Raw genomic sequence first — 22,968 nt, forward strand, 5'->3', positions numbered from 1 at the left:
AAAATAAATAAATAAATCAAGCCTTAAGCATCATGACGTTCATCAGGGAAACAAAAGCTAGTGCAGATTAGCAGCCTCCTCGTTTGGAACTGGGAGGAAAAAAGAAAAAGGAAAAAAAAAAAGATAACTGAAGCCTGACTCACAGTCTCAGCCCTTGCAACAAATCCAGATAACAAGGTCCGCTGTGTTTTGCAAACTGTGGGATACCAGGGGCTGCAAATTTCTATCAGCCACCCTGGTTAGACTTGCAGCACGGACACCTGTCCCCGGTCTCTAATTTTTTTTGGCCTTCCTCAACCTTTTGGTCTCTCGTGGGCAGAGGCTCACCCAGGCCTGCCCCACATGAAAACACGCTTATGAGAAGGTCTGCTGTCTCTGGTTCCTGCCCAAGGCCTTAGTTTGGCCCAAAGGTTCACTAGAAAGCTGTAGTGTGAGGGATTCTGCATTTGCTTTATCTGTTCTTGAGGACATTGGGCAATGCTATTCTCCCAGTTTTTGGCTGTTACAAACTCCTTGTCAGGCTTATTCCGCTGCCTTGTTTAACACTTCTTGGCTTTTCCACTGAATCCCAGAAAGAAACCAGACACACAATCCTAACGAAAAGCTCGGCATGTAAAGGGAGAATTTATATTTTGCTTCCTGCCTTTGCTATTGGTTTTACAAGTGATTGCTCATCGGAAACCAATTACCCCAGCAAGGCTTGGGTTTGGGTCCCTACTGATGTTAGTAGAATGGATAGCCTCATTTACAATCTCTCAACTGGAAAACAAAAAGTAATGATAATAAAAAAGAAAAGTCTTTTCTAATTCTCTCTGCCCCTGTTGTAATTCACAAGAAAATTAAACTAATAACTCTCTCCCCGAGCGTGTTATGCAGATGCCAGGAGTCAGGGATAAATGGATGAAACTATCCCAGGCAAAGTCCCTGGGGAAGGAACCTCTGAGCAGACGACTGTTATGCCTTGCAAGATTCAGAGCTTCTCCAGCAATGCAATCTATGCAGAGAGGAGGCTGTTTCATTTCTCTTTCCTATTTCCCTCTCCCTCCTCTTTTTCACTTGAATTCCACCTGCAGGCAGCAAAAAACTTCCATGATTTTTTGCTGGGCTCATTTCCCGCTCCATCTCTATTTCCCATTTGAGTATAGAGGTCCTTTGTAAAAATTCTGCATGCCAGCAGAATCAAGCTTTTCACAGGTGGTTCCCAGAGTGGTCTTCCTTCCTCATTCCTTCAGCAGACAGATAGCGCTTTATGAGACAGAAAACCGTGGGGGAAGACACGAGGGTCCCCGTTGTGTTCCCAAGCTCTGTGCTGCAATTTGTCCCTGCAGCTCAGATCCAAGTTTTGAATTTATTTTTTATCTTTTTAAAGAAGAGGTAACATTAAAACAAAGTCTGTAACTTGCCCCTCCTGGTGTCCAAGACAGAAAGAGCAGAAATGATCTTCTGACTCCTCCATTGCAAGATTGGAAGTGTCTTGCTGGTCAGCCATGATACCCCGCGTTGATCCACCCTGGTTTTCAGACACCATGAGGTTGCACACAAGATGGGTCAGTAGACACAAGCACAGCAGATAGGATGGTTTTGTCCCAGTTGGGTGCTGGTGATGTTGTGCCTCTTGTGGGTAACATGGAGGGGACACAATTTCACTAGGGATTTGGCAATTTTCAGCATGGGATTTTCATGGATTCACATGATGACAGAAACTGAAAGGATGCCTGGAAGTGATTGGGACAGCCTTCTGCTCAAAGCAGGGTCAGATTTGATCCAGCCTCGCTAGGAAAGTATAACATATAAAACCTGAGCCAAAAGAGAGGCAAAAAAGAGGGCATGAGGGTGGACCCTGCAGTGACAGTAGCATGAAGAAGTCTGTTCAGATATCAAAGGAACATGACCATCCCCGTGAGCACCATCTGACAGGCACTGAGGGAGTCAAATGGCTCATGTGATGTGGCACAACCAGCCAAGAGGACTCTCAGGGAACACGGGAAAAGGATTCTCCCAAGCTATAGAACTCCTTGAATACCGGGGCAACTACCAGACTATTTTGCGGGGGGAACCTAAGGGAGAAAAGATGGTTTAGGTAAGCAAACTGAATGTAACATTGCATTTCCTGGCAACAGAAAAATTACATTTTCATTTTAGGAAGTGATTTCAGGATTATATTCCTGAAGTTTTGTCTTCTAGCGGGGACTCAAAGCAAATAGCATATTTGTTCCTCTGGTCTCTGATAAAATGCCGCTGACAGACAGGTGCTGGGCACGTAGGGCTTTATTTCTGCTTCTGGTAAATTATATTTAAGGAAGATCAAGGAGGAGACTGGGAACAAATGGGATCCTGGAAAATCAAGGAGGAGACTGGGAACAAATGGGATCCTACAGGTGGGATTCCTCCCCAGGGCAAACTCATGACATTTCAGTACCTGGGTGGATATGTTCCATCTGTACTCAGGGAAGCTTTGGAGATTTAGTCACTACAGACTGAGCAACTGCAGAGCAAGAGCTGTGATAAACTGGGTGCTAAAGAGCAGCAGCTCTTTGACAGAAAAACGAAGCCTAGAGCCCTCAGCCCTCACCCTTGTCTGTATGAAAACCACTTTCTGTTAGTTAAAACGCCAAGAAATATGGACATGGACTGAAAAGGAGACTCATCAAACCAACCGGTCTTCCCTGTGATGCCAGAGTCTACACTAACCTCTGAATTTCAGATAGACTTGGGCTGAAAAAAATCCCTGTGTAGAGATCTGCGTTGTTGTTTGCACCACGATGAACTCCAGTGCTTTTTAGGGGAAGATTTGGATACAGAAATTCAGTGACTCATTGCAATAGAAAAGAACAAATTCGGACAGCTCATCTTTTCTCTGGGTTCACACAGCAATTTAACCCCAATTTTTCCATTTCCCACGCAGCCTGCTATCACAGTTTCTGCTTCTTGGCCTATGAGAAATCCTACTAATACTCATAATGATTTCCTTGATTGAGGGTTGCTTTTCCTGCTTCTGTTTCCTTCGTATAAATAAGATTTACTTCCTGTGCAGGCAAAATTTATGATAAGACATTTCTGGAGCTATTTAATGATATTTTCTGTTGTAGACATTATTGAAATGAACTGATTTGATGTGAAGACCTTAGCGACCCTTCTAGGAATCTTCACTCTCTCTGCATTTCTTCTGATGCGGTTTTTTTCACCTGTTGTTGCAGATATTGCTAGCAATGAATTAAAATAAATATCTCATCACAAATGCCTGCAGATCCTCTGGATGTGTTTCTGATGGTTGACTGCACAAATGTTTTATTTTTCAATCCGTTTAACATGAACTTGTTTGCCCTGCTTCCTGGCATTGGAGAAACACTTTGAATTCCGAATGCTGAGATAAAAAATCGCTGCTATTGTTTAAAACATGCAAAAATGTATCATTTATTCAAATGTAAAAGTTGTAAATCATTGAATTTCATGGGAGACGAATCATTAGTCAAAGTGCAGACTGCACTAGAGGTCATATTTAATTTATTTTCAAAGCCTTCATTCGTGCTTTTTGGTCCAGTATGTCATAAGTTATTCAATACACAAAGGTGTCTACTTATCTCTCACAATAATTAAGCTGATTAAGTCATATTATCACTAACAAGAAGCATTAATTCCACTTGAGTGAATGCTGCAAAGAGAGTCAGTGACATTTCCACCACTTAGATTGAAAACGCATTACAGGCAAACTGGGGAGGCAAAAGCCTCCCTTAGCCCAGGCCCGTTTCTTCATCTGATCTCTGCGGAGGAGTCAGCAACTGATGTTTTCAGAGCAGTAAAAAAAAAAAAAAAAAAAAAAAAAAAAGTGCAAAGGAGCAGAGAAAATAAGCACGTGACAATCATGTAGACCATTTTTTTTCAGTGTGGCAGAGGCTAAATTATTATGACAAAAGCTAAAGGATATTTATTTCTCCAAAACATCCACTGAGATCAAAAAGGAAGCGGGAGGAGGGGAGCCGGCCAAGAACAGCAGGCTGCTCTGTAGGCTGAGTCCAGGGAGATATTTAAGACACTGAGGCAATTTGCAAAGAAATCAGGATGGACCTCGACCCAGTCCTGGCTAAACTGAGGTATGTTAATTCCAGCATCGTCTTTCAGTGAGAAGAGAAGAAAAGAAAACAAAGACGTAGCATCTTTGGAGACCGTAATTAACCACTGAGTGCCACAGACTTCAGACTGGATCCAGAACCCTCCAAGGTCAATGTGCCGACTCCCACTGGTCCCCATGGATTTTAGCTCTGTCCTGCCGATACCAGCCCCTCTGGGGAGCCGAGACTGCCTGTATCCATGGCTCTGCCCAGCCTCACCTGGCTGTGTGCAGATTGCTGTGTCCCCACTAAGGTTTCCTGGGGGCTTCACTGGCTGCTACTTGACTCCACACATGGCAGAGCGGAGTAGAGCTGAGCACCAGTCCCTCTGGGTCCTCTCTCTCTGGCCTCTTTTCCCTTTACCTCTGGATTTATTTTGTCTCGCTGGTAAATGCTTTCAAGTCATTACAGAGATATAAGTGATGTTTCCAACCAAAGAGTCTATTCAGCAACAGCAAGAGCACAAAAACCTCCCCTCTTTGTGCTGGTGCCCAGCAGCACTATGTGCCTGCCTAGCATGCCCTGCAGCATTTTGCAGCCAACTGCACCACATGGCAGCTTTCCCGCTGTTGGAGAAGCAAATCTCAAGCTGGCTGGCAGGTCCCTGAAAGCCAGATTTGCCTCTGGATCTCTGAGAGAGTTGGAACAGATGAGAGGGGTATATAGAGAGCTCTGCTGAGTATCTCTCCAGTGCGCTCCCTACCCAGTGCATTATCAGAATACAGAAACTGGCTAATGCTCACGAACTGTGCAGGAGTGCAAGCACAGGAAGGGCTGTAAAAATAACTGGTTGGAGGGCAAAGACCTTGCATTTTTAATGACGCCCTGTCCCTGCGGGAGACCTTCAAAGGAGATCTCATCCGTTACGTGGACGATTCTGACCAGGCATGCCCTTTGAAGAAGGGATAGTAGCGTGGTTGAATTAGGTTTCAGCAAGTGCTCTCTCCCCTAAAGCAAGTCCCATTTTATTGTCCTTTTTATCAATATGTTGATTGAAAAGAGAGAACGAAATCAAGCTCTTGCCAGTGCAGGACTTCCTTTAACTAAGCAAAAGGAGATCCTCAGGGCACGTGGGGTGTTGGGACCTGGGGTGGGCACTGTGTTGTCCCTCAAATCCCTTTTGGAAGAGGCTTGACCTGTATTATGACACAAACCTAGGGATCAGCAAGAGGAGCAGAAGTGTGCACATATCGATTTCATCTCCTGGGCTGAAGATGGCTGGGAGTAATGGAAAGAAAAGGGAGGCAATTTTCTGAGGGTCAAATGAGCCTTGGTAGCAGAGGTTAAAAAAATACCAAGAAAATGCACTGGAGGGTGACACACTCATGGGGAAGTGGCAAAAGCTGGCCACTGGGTTGCTCAACCCCGTGAATTTCCAAGGACAGGGCTGCAAATTGTCCATTTAAAATGTCTGTGTGTTTTTGGGGCTCGATTTTGAGACCTCCCTTTGGGAAGCCACACCTGGGACTCTAACACAAAGCACCAGCTCCACGCGTTTGTTTAGATCCTGGATACTATGAAGCACATGTACTGTGTCCTTTTGCTGTGGGAGCTAAAACACAGCTAACGGCTTGGCCCTGCTGCAGAGGGGCTGTGCCTGAGCCCCTGTGGGCTCGCTGGAGAGGGGCTGCAGTCCTCTCCTAACGCCTGACCAGCACCGCCTGGAAACGGCAGGGAAGATACTGCCAGAGCTAATCCAGGAGAGAGCAATGCTTTCTGCCCCCGCAGAGACTCAGGTCCATCTCATGCTTTTATTACTTCTTGAGGCTGTTATTAATTTTACTGTATCACTTTACGTAATTCTCCCGTTCTTTTGAAGCAGTGAAACAGGCTAATGCTGCACAGGGGTCTCAGGCAGTGGCTGTCTGGGGTTCTTCTTTTACCCTTAACACTCTGCAGAGACCATTGAAGAACGCAGTCGGCAGCATAAAACCCTTTGTCCTACCGTCTAATTGGGACAGGGAATAATATTTCATCTACTGACAGCCAGGCAGATGTGAGCTGGGACTGAAGTCACCAGAAGCAGCCAGGTCCCTTTCATGTCCAAAGCACTGTCCTCCTGCGTCCCTGGCTCCCATGGGCCCCTTTGAGTGTTCCCTGCCCCCTGCTTCCACCAAAGAAGCACGTTACCCACTTGAGACAAGGACTTTTCTGGGTTAATCCCAAAAGCCGCATTGCAGCCTCCCCAAGCCCGTCACTGAGCAAGCGGGGGGTAAGAGAAGGACAGCCACGGCGTGTGGCTGCCTCAGGACTTCATCCGAAGGTGAACCACTTCCCACATCGAGTCATCCCACCAGCACATACTGGCTTGCCTGTTCCCAGGCAGTTCGTCCCTACGCCCGCACAAGCCCAGGTTATCTCTGCAGCTCCCGAGGCAAGCTGGTGGGTGACGAGCATCCAGGGGAAAGCTTACATGAACCATAGAAAGCAATGCGCAAAGCCAACAATAAGCCGCTACTGCCAGCCCCAGCCCCTATCCCCAGCAGTTCAAAGCCCTTTATGCCCATGCCTTGGTACAAATGCCTGCGGAGTCTCTGCCCAAGCTGGAGCATGGGGCAGGGAGCTGTGACATCTCTGGCCATGACCCCAAAGTGATCCCACGTACAGGGAGGGAGGGAAAGGCACCCTGAGCCCCAAGCATATGGGTGAAGTGAATAAAATGAGCTCTTCTGGGCTGCTCCAGCAACTCAGGAGGCCAGAGGGACACGCATGTCTGCTGAAGCTGAGAGCCCTCCTCCAAGAGCTGAGCATTGATTCCCGCTTTCTTGTGCAGCTCAGGGAGAGCCGGGAGACAGGGTGAGCTATTAAAATACAATTTATTGGTACAAATCAGACATCGTGAAACAAACTCGGTTTAGAAAGAGCTGTCATGTTCTGCACAGATGGATTGGAAATGAACTGTCCCGTGACCGGAGCGATTGGCAATGCTGGCAGACAGACCGGGTGGACAGGTGTAGGGCGAGCAGGGCAGGGGGAGAGACTGTTCTGGGGCTGGAGTCCTGCCCGTGAGGGCTCCTGACAGCCAACTAAAAGTCCTCAAAGAGAAGCAGGGCACAGCGTGAGATGTCTGTCCCATGCAAGTGGGGCTCCCAGTGGAGTGATTCCCCAAGGCATTCAGGACTTGGGGAAAACAGAGATCCAGGTGAGGGCAGGGGGAGGAGGGAAGAGGACTGTCACCTGTGTCAGGGCCCCTACAATGGCTGGAAACTCTCTTTCCTTCAGATGATGTTGCCTTGGGCTAGAGAGTTACCCAGCAGGGCCTCACCTTGTGCATTTCTGAGCCATCCAATCTGTGTGTGTGCTCCAGCCCATGCTGCTCCCAGAGCAAAGACTGGCTGTGTCCTGGACCCTGGCTGTGTCCTGGACTTTGGGTCTCCAGTCCTGCAAGTGTCAGGTCAGGGTTTGAAAGGAAGCACTCACAGTGGTTGGCTTTTGCACTCACTTCCTGGAGAAGCCGGACATCAACGGCTGCTCTGGACATGCAAAACATCCCACTGGATCTCTGGGACAGAGCAATGGGTCACTGCCCCAATATGTAGGGTCAGGCCTCACTGAACCAGGCTTGGTCTGCGTACGTTTACCATGCCTACTGGGACAGAAATACAGGCATGCAGCTCGGTACATTCACACAGCCAAACAAGACAAAGAAGTGACAACGTTTACAGAGATGAATGGTCCCTAAGGGGACGTGGGAATGGATAAACTCAAGGCAGATTTGCTTAAATCTGGTTGTATGGGCCCCCACCAGCACCTGCTGCCAACACAGCTTTGCAGGATGAGGTGAGAGAAATGTCCCCCGCCCCCCTATCCCTATCACTTCTCAGTATCGTGCTCCTTAAATCCTTTCCCCATGCCCTGGTGGGCCACTATCTTAGCAGCCCCACAAAGTCCTGAGTGGTCCATACATGGAGCTGTGTGCTGCGGGGGGGACCTGGCAGCTGAAATAATGCAAGTGATTCCCAGGGCCTTGGGCAGAGCCATCCAGGCCCAGCTCTGGTCATTATTTCAGGTCGTTGTTGATAACCACACTGTCATGCATGTCACAGTAAGTTGTCATCTTCTTCCTCTTGCCAAAGGTGGAGAAGCTGTTCTTGTTCTCCCGGCCTAGGAAGAGAGGCCCATCTTTGCTGGAAAGCAGAGTGGGGGTGCCGGGGATGTAGACATTGTGCTGATAATCCAGGGCTGGGATGTGCCCTGGGTACAAGGAGCTGTACTGTGGTGTCCAGATGCTGTTGGTGCCTACCGAGGCCTTCTGAAACTCTGGAGGAAAGATGAGTGGGAGAATGGCTCAAGGGAGGTCACATCCATGTCCCAGGGTGCAAGCCCATGGCCGTGTGTCGCCAAACTCCCTTCTGGAGCCTGGACACCCCTTCCACCCGGCAAAACTCTACCACTGCTAGGAGCAGGGCTGTGTCCCCCTACTGCACCTCCACCAAACGACAAGAAGGTCTGGTCCTCCCAGCCCCAGTGCACCGATACTAACCCGAGACAGGGGTCACCAGCGTGCACAGCCTCTCGTGCTCCTTCTGAAGGGCTCTGCGGATTTCCCCCACGTCCTCCAGGCTCTGGGAGCTAAAGAGAAAAGTCGGGTTCAAAACTGCGTTGGAGATAACCTCCCCATCCCCACATCCCCCCTTCCACCCACTCCCTCTGTTCCCACAGGGCCGGATTTGGTACCTCTTTAGAGCAAGTCGCTGCGTGCTTGGAGGCAGCCAGTCCATGTTGGGCTGTTTGATCTGGAAAACACAAGGAAGGGCAAGGCTGGTTATTGGGACTGTTAATCAGCCCAGCCCTGCCAGCACAAGGCCTCAGCAGCCAGGGATGCAGGACCCCGTCTCCTCCTTTGTGGAGAAGCACAGAGCACACTCCCATTTCAAGGAAACTGAGGCAGTTTTGAACCAGCCTGTTCTCTTCTGAACCTTCCCCACCCTCCTGAGACACTGGGATTGTCTGGGGCTTACTCTTCATTCTCTGGGAGTTTAAATGCCCAGGTCTGTCCTTCTGGGGAGAGAGAGGGGCTTTTCCTATTTCCGTTAATTTTAAAAAGCCTTTTTTTTTTGCAGGTGTGATGGTAACTTAGCCCAGGTTTCAGGCACCAAAGGGTGAGAGGTGCAGAAATGGGCTGCAGACCCGACATCCCAAGGGGGGTTGCAAACAGCTAGGGGAAAATCCCATTAAGGTATTAGAGAAGTGAATCCAGCGGTGCAAGGAGACGTGCAGGAAGAGCCTCTTGGCAGCGAGTCTTGGGCTCTCCTTGGAAGGGCTGTTTTATTAAAAGTCAAACGTAAGTGGATTAGATGCCTCATCACTCTCCATCCTTGTAATCGCGTTTCGGAAAGAGTCTTTCATCGGGAAAATTAGACGTTCCTCATTTCAATACCTAACAAATGTTGACATCAAAATCCAGCCCTGAAGACCCCACTCCCTCCTCGCTGGCGCAGGCTGGTGCGGCACAGCAGCCAGGCCTGGGTGCCAGACATGGGGACACGAGCAGTGCCAGCGGGGTTGGGACCAGCTCTGGGTGCAGCAGTGGGACACCGCGAACCCCCGCCGGCACGGGGAAAAGCGGACCGTCAGCGACGCTCAGGCTGTCCCAGCGTGAATTGCTCACCCACACAGAGGAGATGCCACCCCCACCATCCCACCCCTCCAGGGCACGGGAGCATCTCCATTGCCTCTAATGGGTGCAAAAGGTGTCAGAAAGGGATTTCCTCTCGCCTCAGCCAAGCCTGACGCTCCCCCAGTAATTAGACACATCGGGAAGCTCGATGGAGAGTTTCCCGCTGCCTGATGGCTCCTAATTCCCGCACTGATCAAAGGCGCCAGTTATTCTCTGCGAAAAGCCGTTTCTCTCACGGCACAGAGGCTGACAAAGGGGGCTGGGGAGACCCTCAAAGCACTTGTAGTGATCGCCAGACATGACATTACCTGCTTGGAGACCTGGAGATGCTGTCCTGGCTGGGACCGCTTCCCAGGGTCCTTCTCGTTGTTCCGGGGCGGGCTGCAGGGTTTGAGGAACATGAAGTCGCTCTGGGCAGACTCAGGACCTAGGCAGACCTTGTAGCAGTAGCCCGGGGGGCCACCCCCGGGCACATCGAGGCAAGTGGCAGCTGTGGTCCCCGTGGGGGGCTGCGCCGTCAGGTTGGACGTCTTCAGGCTGTCAGAGGAGGGTCTGGACCCAGGGCAGCAGTGGCAGCGGGGCGGTGAGCAGCCATCGCCTTGGTGGGAGCGGTGCTCTCCACGGCACCGAATGGCTGTGAGGATGAGGATGGCGAGAAGGAAGGTGAAGGAGATGGAGCCCAGGGAGACAAGGAGGTAGAGAGTGACCGGGGAGGATGAGGAGGCCTCTGGGGGGAGGCTGAACTCGCTGAAGTCAGAGAGAGTCTGCGGCATGGTCTCCACCACCGAAAGCAGGAGGGACACGGTGGCTGAGAGGGCTGGCTGCCCACCGTCACGTACCTGCACCAACAGCCGCTGCCGGGTTGCATCCTGCTCTAGAAAGGAGCGGAGGGTGCGCAGCTCACCTGTGTCTGGTGCCAAGCTGAAGAGGGTGAAATCAGTGGCCTGGAGGAGCTGGTAGGAGAGGCGTGAGTTTAACCCCGCATCCGCATCCACTGCCGACACCGTGCCCACAAGGTAGCCAGGCCCGGCTGATCGCGGCACCAGCTCGGTGGCCACGGAGCCATTGCGCGGCATGGGGGAAACGATGACTGGAGCGTTGTCGTTCTGGTCCAGCACAAAGATGTGGACGGTGACGTTGGCGCTGAGTGGCGGGAAACCCGCATCCTGTGCTTGCACCTGGATCTGGAAGCTGCGGATCTGCTCATAATCGAGGGAGCGCAGGGCATACATGTGCCCGCTGTCCGAATTGATAGACACGTAGGTGCCCACAGGCATGCCATGGATGTGCCCATCGGCAATGGAGTAGGACAGGTAGGCGTTTTGTTGGCAGTCGGGGTCCAATGCGCTGACGGAGCAGATGGAGGCACCTGGCGCATTGTTCTCCATCACATAGACGCTGTAGGAGGGCTGGAGGAAGCGTGGGGCATTGTCGTTCACATCGGACACCGGGACGGTGAGGGTGCTGCGGGTCAGCAGGGCAGGGGAGCCCATGTCCCGTGCTGTGATGCTTACGTTGTACTCGGATACAACCTCCCGGTCCAGTGCCTGCGTGGTGACTAGCGTGTAGTAGTTGCGGAAGGAGGAACGGAGCTCGAAGGGCACGTCGGGGCCGACCTCGCAGCTCACACGCCCATTGTCCCCAGAGTCCCTGTCCAGAACACTGATGACAGCGATGACGGTGCCTGGTGGGGCATCCTCCAGCACAGGTGTGGACACTGAGGTGAGGGTCACTTCTGGTGCGTTGTCATTCACATCAAGGAGGTGGACAAGCACTCGGCAGTGCACAGCCACAGCCGAGGGCCCACGGTCCTTTGCTTGCACGTAGAGCTCATGGAGGCTTGCCCGCTCATAGTCCAGAGGGCCCTTCAGCAGCACCTGCCCACTCCGGGGCTCTATGTGGAAGAGGTCCCGGACACGTGGTGGCGCATGCCCACTGAAGGAGTACTCGATCTCTCCGTTGGGGCCCTCATCCAGGTCAGTGGCATTGAGCTGGATGACCAGGGTGCCGGCAGGGGCATCCTCAGGAAGGCTCACACCGTACGAGGGCTGGTCAAAGGCAGGCACGTTGTCGTTCGCATCCAGCACGGTGACGAGGATGTGAGCTGTGCCTGAGCGCTCGGGGACACCGCCGTCGAGAGCTGTGAGCAGCACCCGGTGCGTGCGTTGCTGCTCCCGGTCGAGGGCGCGCTCCAGCACCAGCTCTGCAAACTTGCTGGCGTCACTGCGCGTTTGCACCTCGAGCGAAAAGAAACCGTTGGGGCTGAGCCGGTAGGTGTGCACCGAGTTGGTACCCACATCAGGATCCTGGGCGCTCTCCAGTGGGAAGCGGGCACCGAGCACTGCAGACTCGGCCACCTCCAGCACATACTCTTGCCAGGGGAAGGTGGGCGCGTGGTCATTGATGTCCAGTACCTCCACCTCGACACGATAGAGCTCCAGCGGGCTCTCGACGAGGAGCTGCAGGTGGAGCAGGCAGCTCCCCCCAGCCTCGCACACCTCCTCCCGGTCGATCCGCTCGTTCACAAAGAGGATCCCATTCTCCAGGTTCACCTCCAGGTGCTGCCTGGCCCCGGCCCGCGACACGATGCGGAACCGCCGTGCCGACAGGGTGGACACGTCCAGCCCCAGGTCCTCGCCCAGGTTGGCCACGAAGGCTCCGTGCTCCAGCTCCTCGGGCACGGCGTAGCGCAGCTGCCCGCTCGCCGGGCGCGGTGCGGGGGGCCCGGCCAGCAGGAGGAAGAGGAGGGAGCGGAGGAAGAGCTGTCCCCGCCCGCAGCCTGCCTCGGCCCCCATGGCCCCCCAGCCCTCCCGGGGACGCCGGATCCCACTCGCGCCGCCGCGTCCCTCCTCGCCTGTGCTCGCCCCTCGCACTCCCAAAGAGTTTCGGGCTCCCGGGGGCGGCGGGGGAGGGCCCTGCCCGGAGCTGGGGGGGGGGGGGGGGGGGGGGCCGAACCGCGGCCACCGGCGGCCGCTTAACCCCTTCCCCGCTGGCCCCGGGGAGGGAATGCAATCCGGGCCCCCGGTGCCACACCGGAATCGTTCCACTGGAGCCGGGGGCGGCTGGGGAGGGGGCTAGCCCCGGGGAGGTCCCCTTAAACGGCGGTGGGAGCCCGATCGCTGCCGGGGGCACCGATATTACCCCGCAGATGCTGCGCTCGTCCCCGCGGTAGATTAAGAGGAGCCCGGATCGCGGCGGCTGCCAAATCCCCCCGCCGCGTCCCCCGCCGCGCCGGTCCTAACCTTTACCAGATGGTTAAGCCCCTCCAGACTTGATTACATTTCCCTGCACACCGTTTTCCTTGTAATGCGGAGTTTTTAATTACCGGAGCAGGGGGGATTACAGCTCTGGATAAAGCTGAGCCCATCAGCGCGGAGGCACAGAGAGGACCCCCCCCCCCGGCTCCGCTTCTTCCCTGCCTGCTCCCACCCCCGGCACCCCGCCCGCCCACAGCCCCGCGCCCCTAATGCCGGTCCCCCAGCGGGCACCCCAATGCCAGCCCCCTGGGGCTCGGGGGGCACGATCCCGCCGGAGACCCGAGGACCTGTTTCCCCCCCCCCCGCCCCCTCCACGGAAGCTCCCCCCGCGGGCACAAACTTTCCGCCCCCCGCGGAAAGCGAGGGGGAGGCGGGCGCGGAGCGAGCCTCGGGTCCCCCACCGGCCCCCGGAGGGCGACAGACGGAGCCCCCCGCGCCCCCCCTCCCCCTCGCCTCCCCGCCCCGGTACCGATCACGGTCCCTCCGCTGGTCGATCCGTTCTCTCCGCAGACCCGTCTCCAGCCGCCGCCGTGTCCGGGCAGCTCCGCGCGTCGCCTCCCACCGCCGCCGTCCCCGGGGGCGCTCGGTAACGGGACGGGGCGGCCGCTCCCCCCGCCTCGCCCCGCGGCCGCTTAGGATGCGGATAATCCCCTAACGATCTAGTTAAGGGCTCGGAGGGGCTCGGAGCGGCTTTAGCCGTGCGGTGATATTCCGCCGCCTTTGTCTCTGCCTCCCGGTCCCCGGTGGGAAGGGAACAGCCGCCCCCCCGCGCCTCCGCTACCCACGGGGGAGGCAGGATCCAGGGGCGACCGGAGGAAGCGGGAGGCGGCGGGGCTCGGAGGGGTTTGGAAAAGGGATTTGGTCCCTGGGAGCGCAGCGCGCCCCACGCGGGACCGGTTTGGGACAGGGGCGAGCGGGTGGCACGGCGGGGCGAGCGGGTGGCAGCAGCGGCGCGGCCGGGTCACGCGTGGTCCCGGGCGGCTCCCGGGTGGAAGCGGGACGGCTGCCGGTAAGTGAAGCCCAGGCTGCATCGGCAGCGCCCATCACGGCCGTCCCGTCCCCCGCACCATCTCCCACGCCAGGGCCACCCCTGGCGCCGCCTTTGTCACCCCCCCGCCCCCGCCGCCCCGATCTGTTTCCTTCTCATCCCACAATTCTCCCCCTTCCACACACGATCTGTGTCCCCCCCGCCAGCCCTGCCTCACCGCCCAGCGCTGCCCGGGGCTGGGACCCCGGCGGTGGCACGGCCAGGGTAGGGCTGCTCCGGGAGCCCCCCCGAGGGTTGCTCAGGCCGGAGGGGGATGTTGGGGGGGACGGACAAGACAGGGACGCTGGACAACGAGATTTTCCGGGGTCTCGTTTCCCGACCCCCTCCAGTCCTTCCCCGTCTCCGACCAAGCTCGTTCCGGGAAAAATCCTCGGAGCGGCTCTCGCCCTTTTGTTGGATTCAGATTAAAATATTCATTCTCCCCCCTCCCTAGTGCAACATGCTCCCGGCAGGAGCCGTGGCCCCCCCGGCCCCCCTGCCCGGTCCTGCCTGTCCTTTTCCCAGTCTGCTCGGCGATCCCCCCCCCCCCCCCCCCCGCCCCCCGCAGCTCTCCATCACCCCTTCCTTGGGAGGGGATCCATCCGAGTCCCCCCCATTGCTTTCCTCCCCTAAGAGAGGTCACGGGATAGTCCCATTCTGTTCCTTTTCCTCACTTCCCCAAATGCTGGGGTCCCCCGAGCCCCCACGATTCCAGGGTACCAAGTTAAAAAGTTGGGGGCTTGAGAAAGGGCACGGGCTTGTCCCCAGGATCCCTTTCCTGAATGAAATGGCACAGGCTGGGGGGGAGGCTGAGGATGCTGCAGAGGGATGTGTGATCCAAAAAAGAGCTTTTTTTGGGGGGAAGGGGGGGCATAGCAGAGGAGGGTGGACAGCAGAATGGGGGAGATGGCCTGGGGACAGCCCAGCACCCCAGCTAACGCCCAGTAGATTTTAAAGTCTCCCCTTGTGACCCAAGGGAGCATTCAGCTGCCACCGCTGTTCTCACCGGGTAAGGAATCAGGACATGGTTAGAAGCTTGGTTTTGGAAGATGCTGGAAGCTAGGAGAAGCGGGGGCGGGGGGGGGGGGGGGTGTCTCTCTGAGATGTCTTGGCACAGGCGGGCGGGTGGCCGGTTGCCGCAGGTCGGCACTGATGTGGCTTGGCAAGGCCAGCCGGAGAGATCAGGGTGGGATGTAGCAGGAGACGCCGCAGGTTGAGCCGCCTTGGAAAAGCCACGCAGAGAGAGCAAAGGGGTTTGGGGGGGTTGGGGGGGGAAGGCTGTCACCCAGCTGCCTGCAGGCGCCAAACCTTGCCCGGCCACCACCGTCACTTTGTTTTCCTGCCCATCGCGTTCTGGGCCAGTAGAAGGGTCTGCAAAAAACGCTGTCCCTGCCAGCCCGGGCGTCCCTTCCCCCAGCTCCCCAAGGCGCCCGTCTGCCCAGCCGTGCATGTGGGTTTGCTGCTCCCTTCTTGCTCCAAGCGAGAGCGGTTATAGTTCCCAGTGCCCAAGAGGGCAACGGTGGTGGGAGGGGGCGGTGTCTCCTGACTGAAGACGAGATCAGCTCCGGCCCCGCGGCTGGTAAATCCCCCCCAGGCTCGTTGTGCAGGGTCAGGAGCTGGGGGCTCGGTCTTTGAAGTCCCAGAGCTCTGTGCAGTGGGATGCCCAGCTCAGCGCCCCTTCCCCGCCGAAGCTTTGACTCCCTGCCTCCCCTTGGGAGGAAAAAAGTGCCCCGAGGGGGGTGGTGGCTGTCTCCGTGTGTTTGTCAGGGCTGGTGGGGCACTCTGCCTGCCTTTGGGTGCTGGGATGAAAACCAGGAAACATGTCCAATCTCCTTTCAGAGGCGCACAGGGATGGAATGAGAAGCTACGGGCATGAGCTGAAGAAGGGAAATTCTTGTTAGGTATTAGGGAAAAAAACAATCTTTGCTGTGAGGGTGGTAAAACACTGGCACGGGAACCAGACTCAGGCAGGAACTGCCATTCTTGGAGATCCTCCTGAGAAACCTGATCTACCAGCCCTGCCCTGAGCAGGGACCTCTGGACGTCCCAACTGATCAAAACCGTCGTGTGATTCAGAAAGCCCCAATCCGTAGCAGCCCCCCTGAGCAGAGGTGAAGTAGTCACCAAGGTGACAGAGACCGCTGCCCAGAGAGCCGTGGTTTCAGGAGAGCGCAGGTCCCATGTTTGTCAAGGAGGCATTTCTTTTCACAGATGCCTTGCCCAGAGGTGGGGTATGGAGCAAGGAAGGATGCTGGGGCTCCATTCCCACTGGAAGTCCAAGTCCCTGGGTTCTGTCCTGCAAGGTGCCTGAGTTGCTCAGCACCCTCCTGTTCCCTGGCAGCGGTGCAGGTAGACCTCTCGCACCAGGCAGGTTTGGAGCCAGGGTGCGTCAGTAAAGTTTTCCTGAAGTTCCGGGCGGTTTGTAGGTGAGAAGATGTAGCTGAGGTGGCCAACTCAAGGGCCGCTACTGGTAAACTGTATTCTCTTGGCCAGCGACACACAGCAACACATCCCCCAAGGCCTCCTGCTGGGACAGATGGAGGCTGAGGCAAAGGCTCAGCTTCACATGGACCCTCCATAGCTATTATCTACTTTTGAGCATTTTCAGGACACGGGGGTCAGTCTCCGCTCACTTCTGGGTGAGCCAGTTCTGGCTCCCTGCAGGACACAGCTCAGGGAGCCAACGTCTCCGCTCCGGTTTCAGAGAGGCGGGGGGATCTTCTTGCAAGCCCAAGCCTGCAAAGGGAGCTGCTTCCATGGCCGGTGTCTTGTTCCTCTTGAAGGAAGAGACCTTGGAGCCAAATCCGAAGAAGGGCTGTGTTCCCGTTATCCTCAGAGCTGGGACTCGTACTGCCCTGGGCATCCTCCTGGAGGCTCTTCCCTAAAATGTCCTGTGGGGATGTCTCTCCTCTGGGAAGGACTAAGGAGCGGGGGGGGTCTGTGAGGAAAGTAAGGGTGGGCAACGGCGTGATGCTTGCATGGGGGGAGAGCAGAGGCTTTGGGAGAGAGGAGATAACTGCTCTCAGGCACCAGTGTGACTGATCTGGGAACACCGCACGCAGCGCCGGCGTCTGAACTTTTGAAAGAAGATCAAAAAGCTGATTTAAGGCTTGGAAAAATACCTTACAGGGAGAAGCGTAAGAGAACCTGCCTGAACTCTCCGTGCAAAAAGAAGCTGGAGGAGGTTTGACGGCAGGGCCAGGGAGGCGTCACAAGGAGGAAAAGCTGGGGACAACAGGACAGATAAAGGCATGTGGACCCGCAGCTTGAGCCGGACGGCTTCGTGCTCTGGGCCGTGAGAGGGGATCGAGCTGTCAGACCTGTGGATGGTGTCTCTGCCTCTTGGTGCCTGCAGATCCCTGTGGAACAGAAGATGGGGGTTCATCAAGCCCCATTTCCCCAGCGTATCTTGATGAAATGGGAAGACTGGCCCTGGGGAGAGGGGTTCAGAGTGACCCCCCGCCTCCTCCCGCAGAGAAACCGCTGCAGCTCTCCTCTCCATGCGGGTGATCCTACAAGAAATTTGACCTGCTCTTTCCTATGAAAAGAAAGCCCTGTTGCCACCGGGAAGTATCTTGTCAGCTCCCAAAGGGCTCCAGGGAAGGGGCGATAACCTGAACATAACCCCAAAATAACCCTAACAGCTTCGCTCTGCAGGACTCCAGGATCCTATCCCCTCTCCTCTCCTCTCCTCTCCTCTCCTCTCCTCTCCTCTCCTCTCCTCTCCTCTCCTCTCCTCTCCTCTCCCTCTCCCTCTCCCTCTCCCTCTCCCTCTCCCTCTCCCTCTCCCTCTCCCTCTCTTCTCTCCTTCATCCTAAATAGCAGCTGGAAATGTTGGAGTTGGGACCCCGAGGAGGAGGCCATGGGGCGGGAGTTGGGGTGGATGGTTCCTCGTCCTCTGCCCACACACATCTTGCCACCAACAACCAGACAACAAATGGGTGCCTGCATTTCGCTTTGACGGCCCCCGTCCCCGGGCTGGGTTGGTGGTTTCAGAAGGGAAAGGTAGAAAAAGGCACGTTCTCCTTTGTCCTCATTTCTGGTTTTTAGCCATCTGCTTCTGTTGAGCCATCCTGGATCTCCAGGGATGCATCTCTGGAGAAGAAATTCCCATTTCCAGTTCTGGACAGATATGGGGATGCTCCCTGCTTCCCTGCTGCGCCCCCCCCCTCCCCGGGCCTTCACTTCATTTCTCTGTCCCAGTTCCCAAGCTAGGGACCACCTCTACCATCCCACCCTCCGCCGGGGGTTGCGTGACCCCCTGAGACACCCCCCCAACATCCCCATCTCCTCCCGGGAGCTTTGCGGATCCTCCAGGTCTCTCTTTTCTCCCTCCCCCACCCCCGCTTCCCCCCCAGCCCTACTTCTTTCCTCTCTGTCTGGGAGATCAGTCATCGAGGGTGTCGACAAGCACGCACCCGACTCCCCCGGGAGGATGGGGAGCGCTGGAGCTGGGGGTGGTGTTCTGCTGCGAGAAGGCAAAGCTGCCATCAGCAGGCGCTTTGATCTGCAGACAATTACAGACGAGTGTAGGACCTCGCTCCGCTCAGCCAATAAATAATGGAATTTGTGCGTTGACACAGACAGATTTCCCCCCAAACTGTCAGAGAAGGGGAGACGGAGAGTGAGCGAACGGGGGGCCCGAGCGGCTGGAGGGAAGGGGAGAGGAGCAGGCAGGGGAAGGGCCTGGGGGGAAAACAGGGAGAGGGGGCAAGGGAGGGGAAAAAGGACAAGTTTGGGGAGGCGACGCTGATGGGGGAAGCTGGGCAGGGAGGAGAAGGAGCCTGAGGAACACATATTTGTTGAGGGGAAGGAAAATCAAGACAGGAACTGTGGGTGGAAGGCGGGGGGAGTGCTGCATACGCAGGAGGCTGGAAGCAGAGGGGGGGGAAAAAAAATAATATCTGAAGGTGGAAAAGAAAGAGAAGGAGGAACAAAGGGATGGCAGTGCCCCCCGGGCTCCCCGGCTGCCTGGCAGATCACACGCTCTCCGAGCAGGGACCGTATTCCCGCAGCCCCTCCACAGAGCGGCCCTGACCCCCCCTGGGGCACCCCGCGCACCGGCGGGCGGGGGGGAGGCACGCGCAGGGCGGCGAAACGGTGCCGCTGGTGCGCAGCCACCAGCAGAAATTTGCTCTGAGATCACAAGTCCCCGAAAAAACCTCCCGTGGACGCCCCGTCCCCATGCACCCCCCCGTCCCCACACACCCCCCTGCTCCTCCCCGTCTCCCTCAGCCTTCCCCAGCCCGGGGCTGTTTGTTCTCTGGCTGATGATGGTTTTTTAACTTTGCCGGCGAGAAAGAGATACCTCTCCTTTGGTCAGGAGCCCCATCACCCAGCCTGGCAGAAACCATCCAACCTTCCAGCAGCCCTCCAGTGGCAGCAGATCCAACCGGGGTGGGGATTCCCACTGGGGCCCTCTCCTTCCTCCCAGTTCGGAGCACTCAAGAGCGTTGTTTGCTCCCTCTTGGCCCCATCTGCGGCCCGACCATGCTCAGCATCGAGAGTGGCCCAACTTGCCAAGGTCTCCCAGCCAAGCACCACCTCGCTGTAGGCGGCCCCCGCTCCCTGCTTGGCCCTTCGTGGAAAATGGGTGTCCAAAAGTTTCCCATCCAAGCTCCGGGTGGGAAGCAAACACCTCCCAGCCTAGGGACCACCCCCCCCACCCCAAGTCTACCTTCCCCTATCCCAGCCTCCCATCCCTTCCTGATCCCTTCTGTGGAAACACCACTCCAACCAGGGGCTGGACCTTTGCCCTTGCACAGTTTGGGGACACACCGTGTCCCCCCGGGTGAGAACAGCAAGACAGTGACAGGTTGGGCCAACGGTTGACCAATGGGGGTGGCACCTAGGAAACAGGGTGTCCGTAGAGCTGGCGGGGGCAGGAATACCGTCCGCAGGGCTGTGTGGGACGGTGCTGCAGCAGAAAGTCGGCTGACGGGGTGTGGGAGACCGAGGAGCCTCGCAGCCCGTCCCCGGCAGAGTTTGGTGGTCCATCCTCCTGGCACCACGGCACCAGGTCAGAGCAAAGCAGGAGTCGGGGGAGATTCCAGGGATATCGCCCATGGAACCTGTTTAGCTTAATGACGGCAAACGGCGAGAACGGCTGCCTAACTGGGGCAGCAGTAGCTTATGGCCTGGGCAGTGGGAGGACCGGAGCTCCAGCCAAGCTCTTACACCTCTGTTTTGGGAGGGTGGAATGTAAAACTGGCGTAAATCGCTAAAAAGCTGTGTCTTTCCCGGTCAACGTTGCTACTGAAGTGACTGCAGCAGGTAATGATTCAGCTGGCCAAGGCAGAGTAACGCACAGGGCCAGGCTGGAACCCCTTCTTCTCCAGGATCCCTCTAGGTCCCTGATCCCAGTCATTCTACTTGGGAAGGTGGGAATGCTGGGCTGGATCTGGCTGCTGCTGCTCCGGTCCCGAGCAGGACCTGAAAAGAGGGACGGGAAGGTGGGAGAGCAGGAGAGGGAGGGGTTGAGGGGGTGCACAGCAGCCTCCCCAGGTCCCTCTGAAGGAAGGAAAACGGGGGGAAAAGCAGCTTCACGCTGAGGTTCTGGTGCTCAGCCCCTCCACGAGGCTCCAGCCCTCTCTCCCTGGATGAGGCCAGGGAAGAAGACGGCTGGGAGAGAAGAAGCGGTGGGGGCAAGATAGATTCCAGCTTTCTTTAGGGTCTGCTGTGACACCCCAGCGCTTCTCCAAACACTGCCATCAATATTTAACGGGCTGGAGCCACAGTAGCGCGGCTCAGGCTGAGCATGGTCCCCAGCCTGGCTGGGACAGGGGGTGCGCAGGGAGGTCTGATGGAGCCGGAGATGCTCCCCCCAGGTCTTCCCAGCCGCATGCCATGAGGAGCAGCTCCGTGGCCAGGGCAGAGCCTTGAACCCTCTGCCCGGGCGCTGAGAAAAAGCACCAAGCTGCCTCCAGGCACCTCAAAAACACTTTCACAGTGAGACCAGGCAGGAGACCCCAGCCTGGATGTGGGAACCACGAGAAACGCCCCTCCTTACTCCACCAGATCCCAGTTTGAAGCTGTGGAAGAGCTGCGTCCCCTTTTTGGCAAGAGCGAAGCAGGAATCAGCAGGCACAAGGGCAGCCCGTGGGGGGAAGCAGGCAGGGCAGCCGCAGAGCCGGGGCCTCCCTCCCTCTAATTAAAACCCCCAAACCCTGACCCAGGCGAGCAGGTCCAGCACCAGCAGCCTCACAGTTCCACATGGAGATGGAGTGCGCTCAGGAAGAGCCACGGAGCATCGCTGCTCCAGGGCTGGGGGCATAACACCCCCCAGCAGCGGAGGGAGCAAAGGGTTAACACGGTGGATGCAGGCAATGTTATCTGTCTCTTCTCTAAATATTATTTCCTCCCATGAAACCAGCTTTTCATCCTTGGCTAGAGGCAGCTCCCGCTGCTGGGAATCCAGCAGGAGCTTGTATCTGCGGCCGCACACACCACTGCTCCCAGCAAGCCGCCCAGACAAAGAGCCGCGCTCCCCCGGCGAGAGCAGCCCCAGCGCTGGGAGCTGGGACCGGGCGGCAGCAGCGGCGCAGAGATGCTGGGGCTTCAGCCCAGAGGGTGCAGATGGCCTCGGGCTGGGGTTTGGGTATGGCAGGGCGTGCTACCAAAGAGGAATCTTGTTAATGAAAGGCCTCTCCCGCCCCGCTGGACCGCGGAGGGATTTCTTCCCCCGTCCCCCAGCATGGGGAGCAACAGGCAGAGGCACAACAGGCTGGGTCGGGCTCCAGGAGGCTGCACGATCCCGGCCGTCTCGCCGGGGAGGTTTTTCAGGGGCTGCCCATTTCACATCTCGCCCCTCGGGTGCGCCAGGATGGACAAGACGCGGTGGGATGCTCCATAGGGAAACCAAGGCAGCAGCCACTGGCTCCAAGGTCACAACCTGGGGAAGAGGGAGGGGGTGCAGGGCAGCCCCCTCCCCAGAAACCCAAACCCAATTCAGGCTGCAGCGAGGGTCTGGTGGCTGCAGAGCTGGTGGCTGGGATAAAATGGCTGCTGTTAAATCTTCTCTGAAACGTCCTAAACTTTTAATGTGTATGAAACCACGGCAACATCCCTTTCGCACCCCGGAGGGCACAAAGGCACAAGCGTCTCCTGTTCCCCATTCAGCCGGAGCCACGTGCCGCAGTCTGAACATCGCTAGGTACGTGGCTGGAATGAAAGTCGCCTTTCCAGCTCGTGTGCTCAGAGAGCGTTCGCCGAAGTCAAAGGATTGCCAAGTTAAAAGGGTCAAACCTCCAAGGACAGTTGTATCTGACTGGCTATATATCATTTCAATAGCATCTTCAACGGGGATTATAATCTGAATTGAAGCGGAAAGACCCGAGGCAATGAAGCTGTCAGCAGTCTAAGATTAAGGAATTAAAACAGCAGCAAAGCATTACAGGATTTGTTCTAGATGTATTAGAAAGAGCAGGCTAAACACACTGCAGCCTTCCTTGGGTCGGAAATTTCATACGAGTACGGAGAAGGGCAAGAGCAAGGATCTCATCAATATACATAAAAAGAGAGAGGGGAGCGAGACAGAGCTATGAAAACCCAGCCACGCAAAATATAAATCCTAACTGTAGAGGGAAATGAGTCACACACGGTTTGACTGAGGTAAATAAAAGCAGAAATGAAGTGGATTTAGGGGAGGGCAGAGGTGAGAAGACACCGATAGCCAGCAGACAGGGAAAAAAAATGGCCCTTAATATACTAAGGCTGGTAAATTCCGCAACGCAGCCCAGCCTGCTCTTGGATCGCCTAATGGAAACGCAGGTCCCCAGTCCTGTCCTCCCTTCCCCTTCCCCTTCCCTTCCCCCTTCCCCTCCCATGTTCTTATACCCATCTCCAGAATCACTTTAAAAGGCCAAGGATGCCGGCAACTGCCTGCCTAGGGGAGCTGGCAGCTGAGCCGAGAGGGAGGGGGTGACAAGCCTTGCCTTTGCCTCCACCGAGGTCCCC

General features: G+C 56.3%; 1 protein-coding gene across 1 annotated transcript; it reads right to left on the reverse strand.

Annotated features, from left to right (window-relative positions):
- Positions 1–8,109: 8,109 nt before the first annotated feature.
- Positions 8,110–12,539, reverse strand: LOC128916159 (protocadherin-10-like). The gene is made up of 4 exons (XM_054217474.1): positions 10,038–12,539; positions 8,787–8,845; positions 8,593–8,681; positions 8,110–8,369 (listed from the first exon to the last, which is right to left on the reverse strand). Exons 1-4 carry the CDS (start codon positions 12,522–12,524, stop codon positions 8,110–8,112), a joined length of 2,895 nt encoding a protein of 964 aa, XP_054073449.1. The 5' UTR covers positions 12,525–12,539.
- Between the last annotated feature and the right edge of the window lie 10,429 nt (positions 12,540–22,968).

Source organism: Rissa tridactyla, chromosome 11 (assembly GCF_028500815.1).
Source record: "Rissa tridactyla isolate bRisTri1 chromosome 11, bRisTri1.patW.cur.20221130, whole genome shotgun sequence".
Taxonomy (NCBI): domain Eukaryota; kingdom Metazoa; phylum Chordata; class Aves; order Charadriiformes; family Laridae; genus Rissa; species Rissa tridactyla.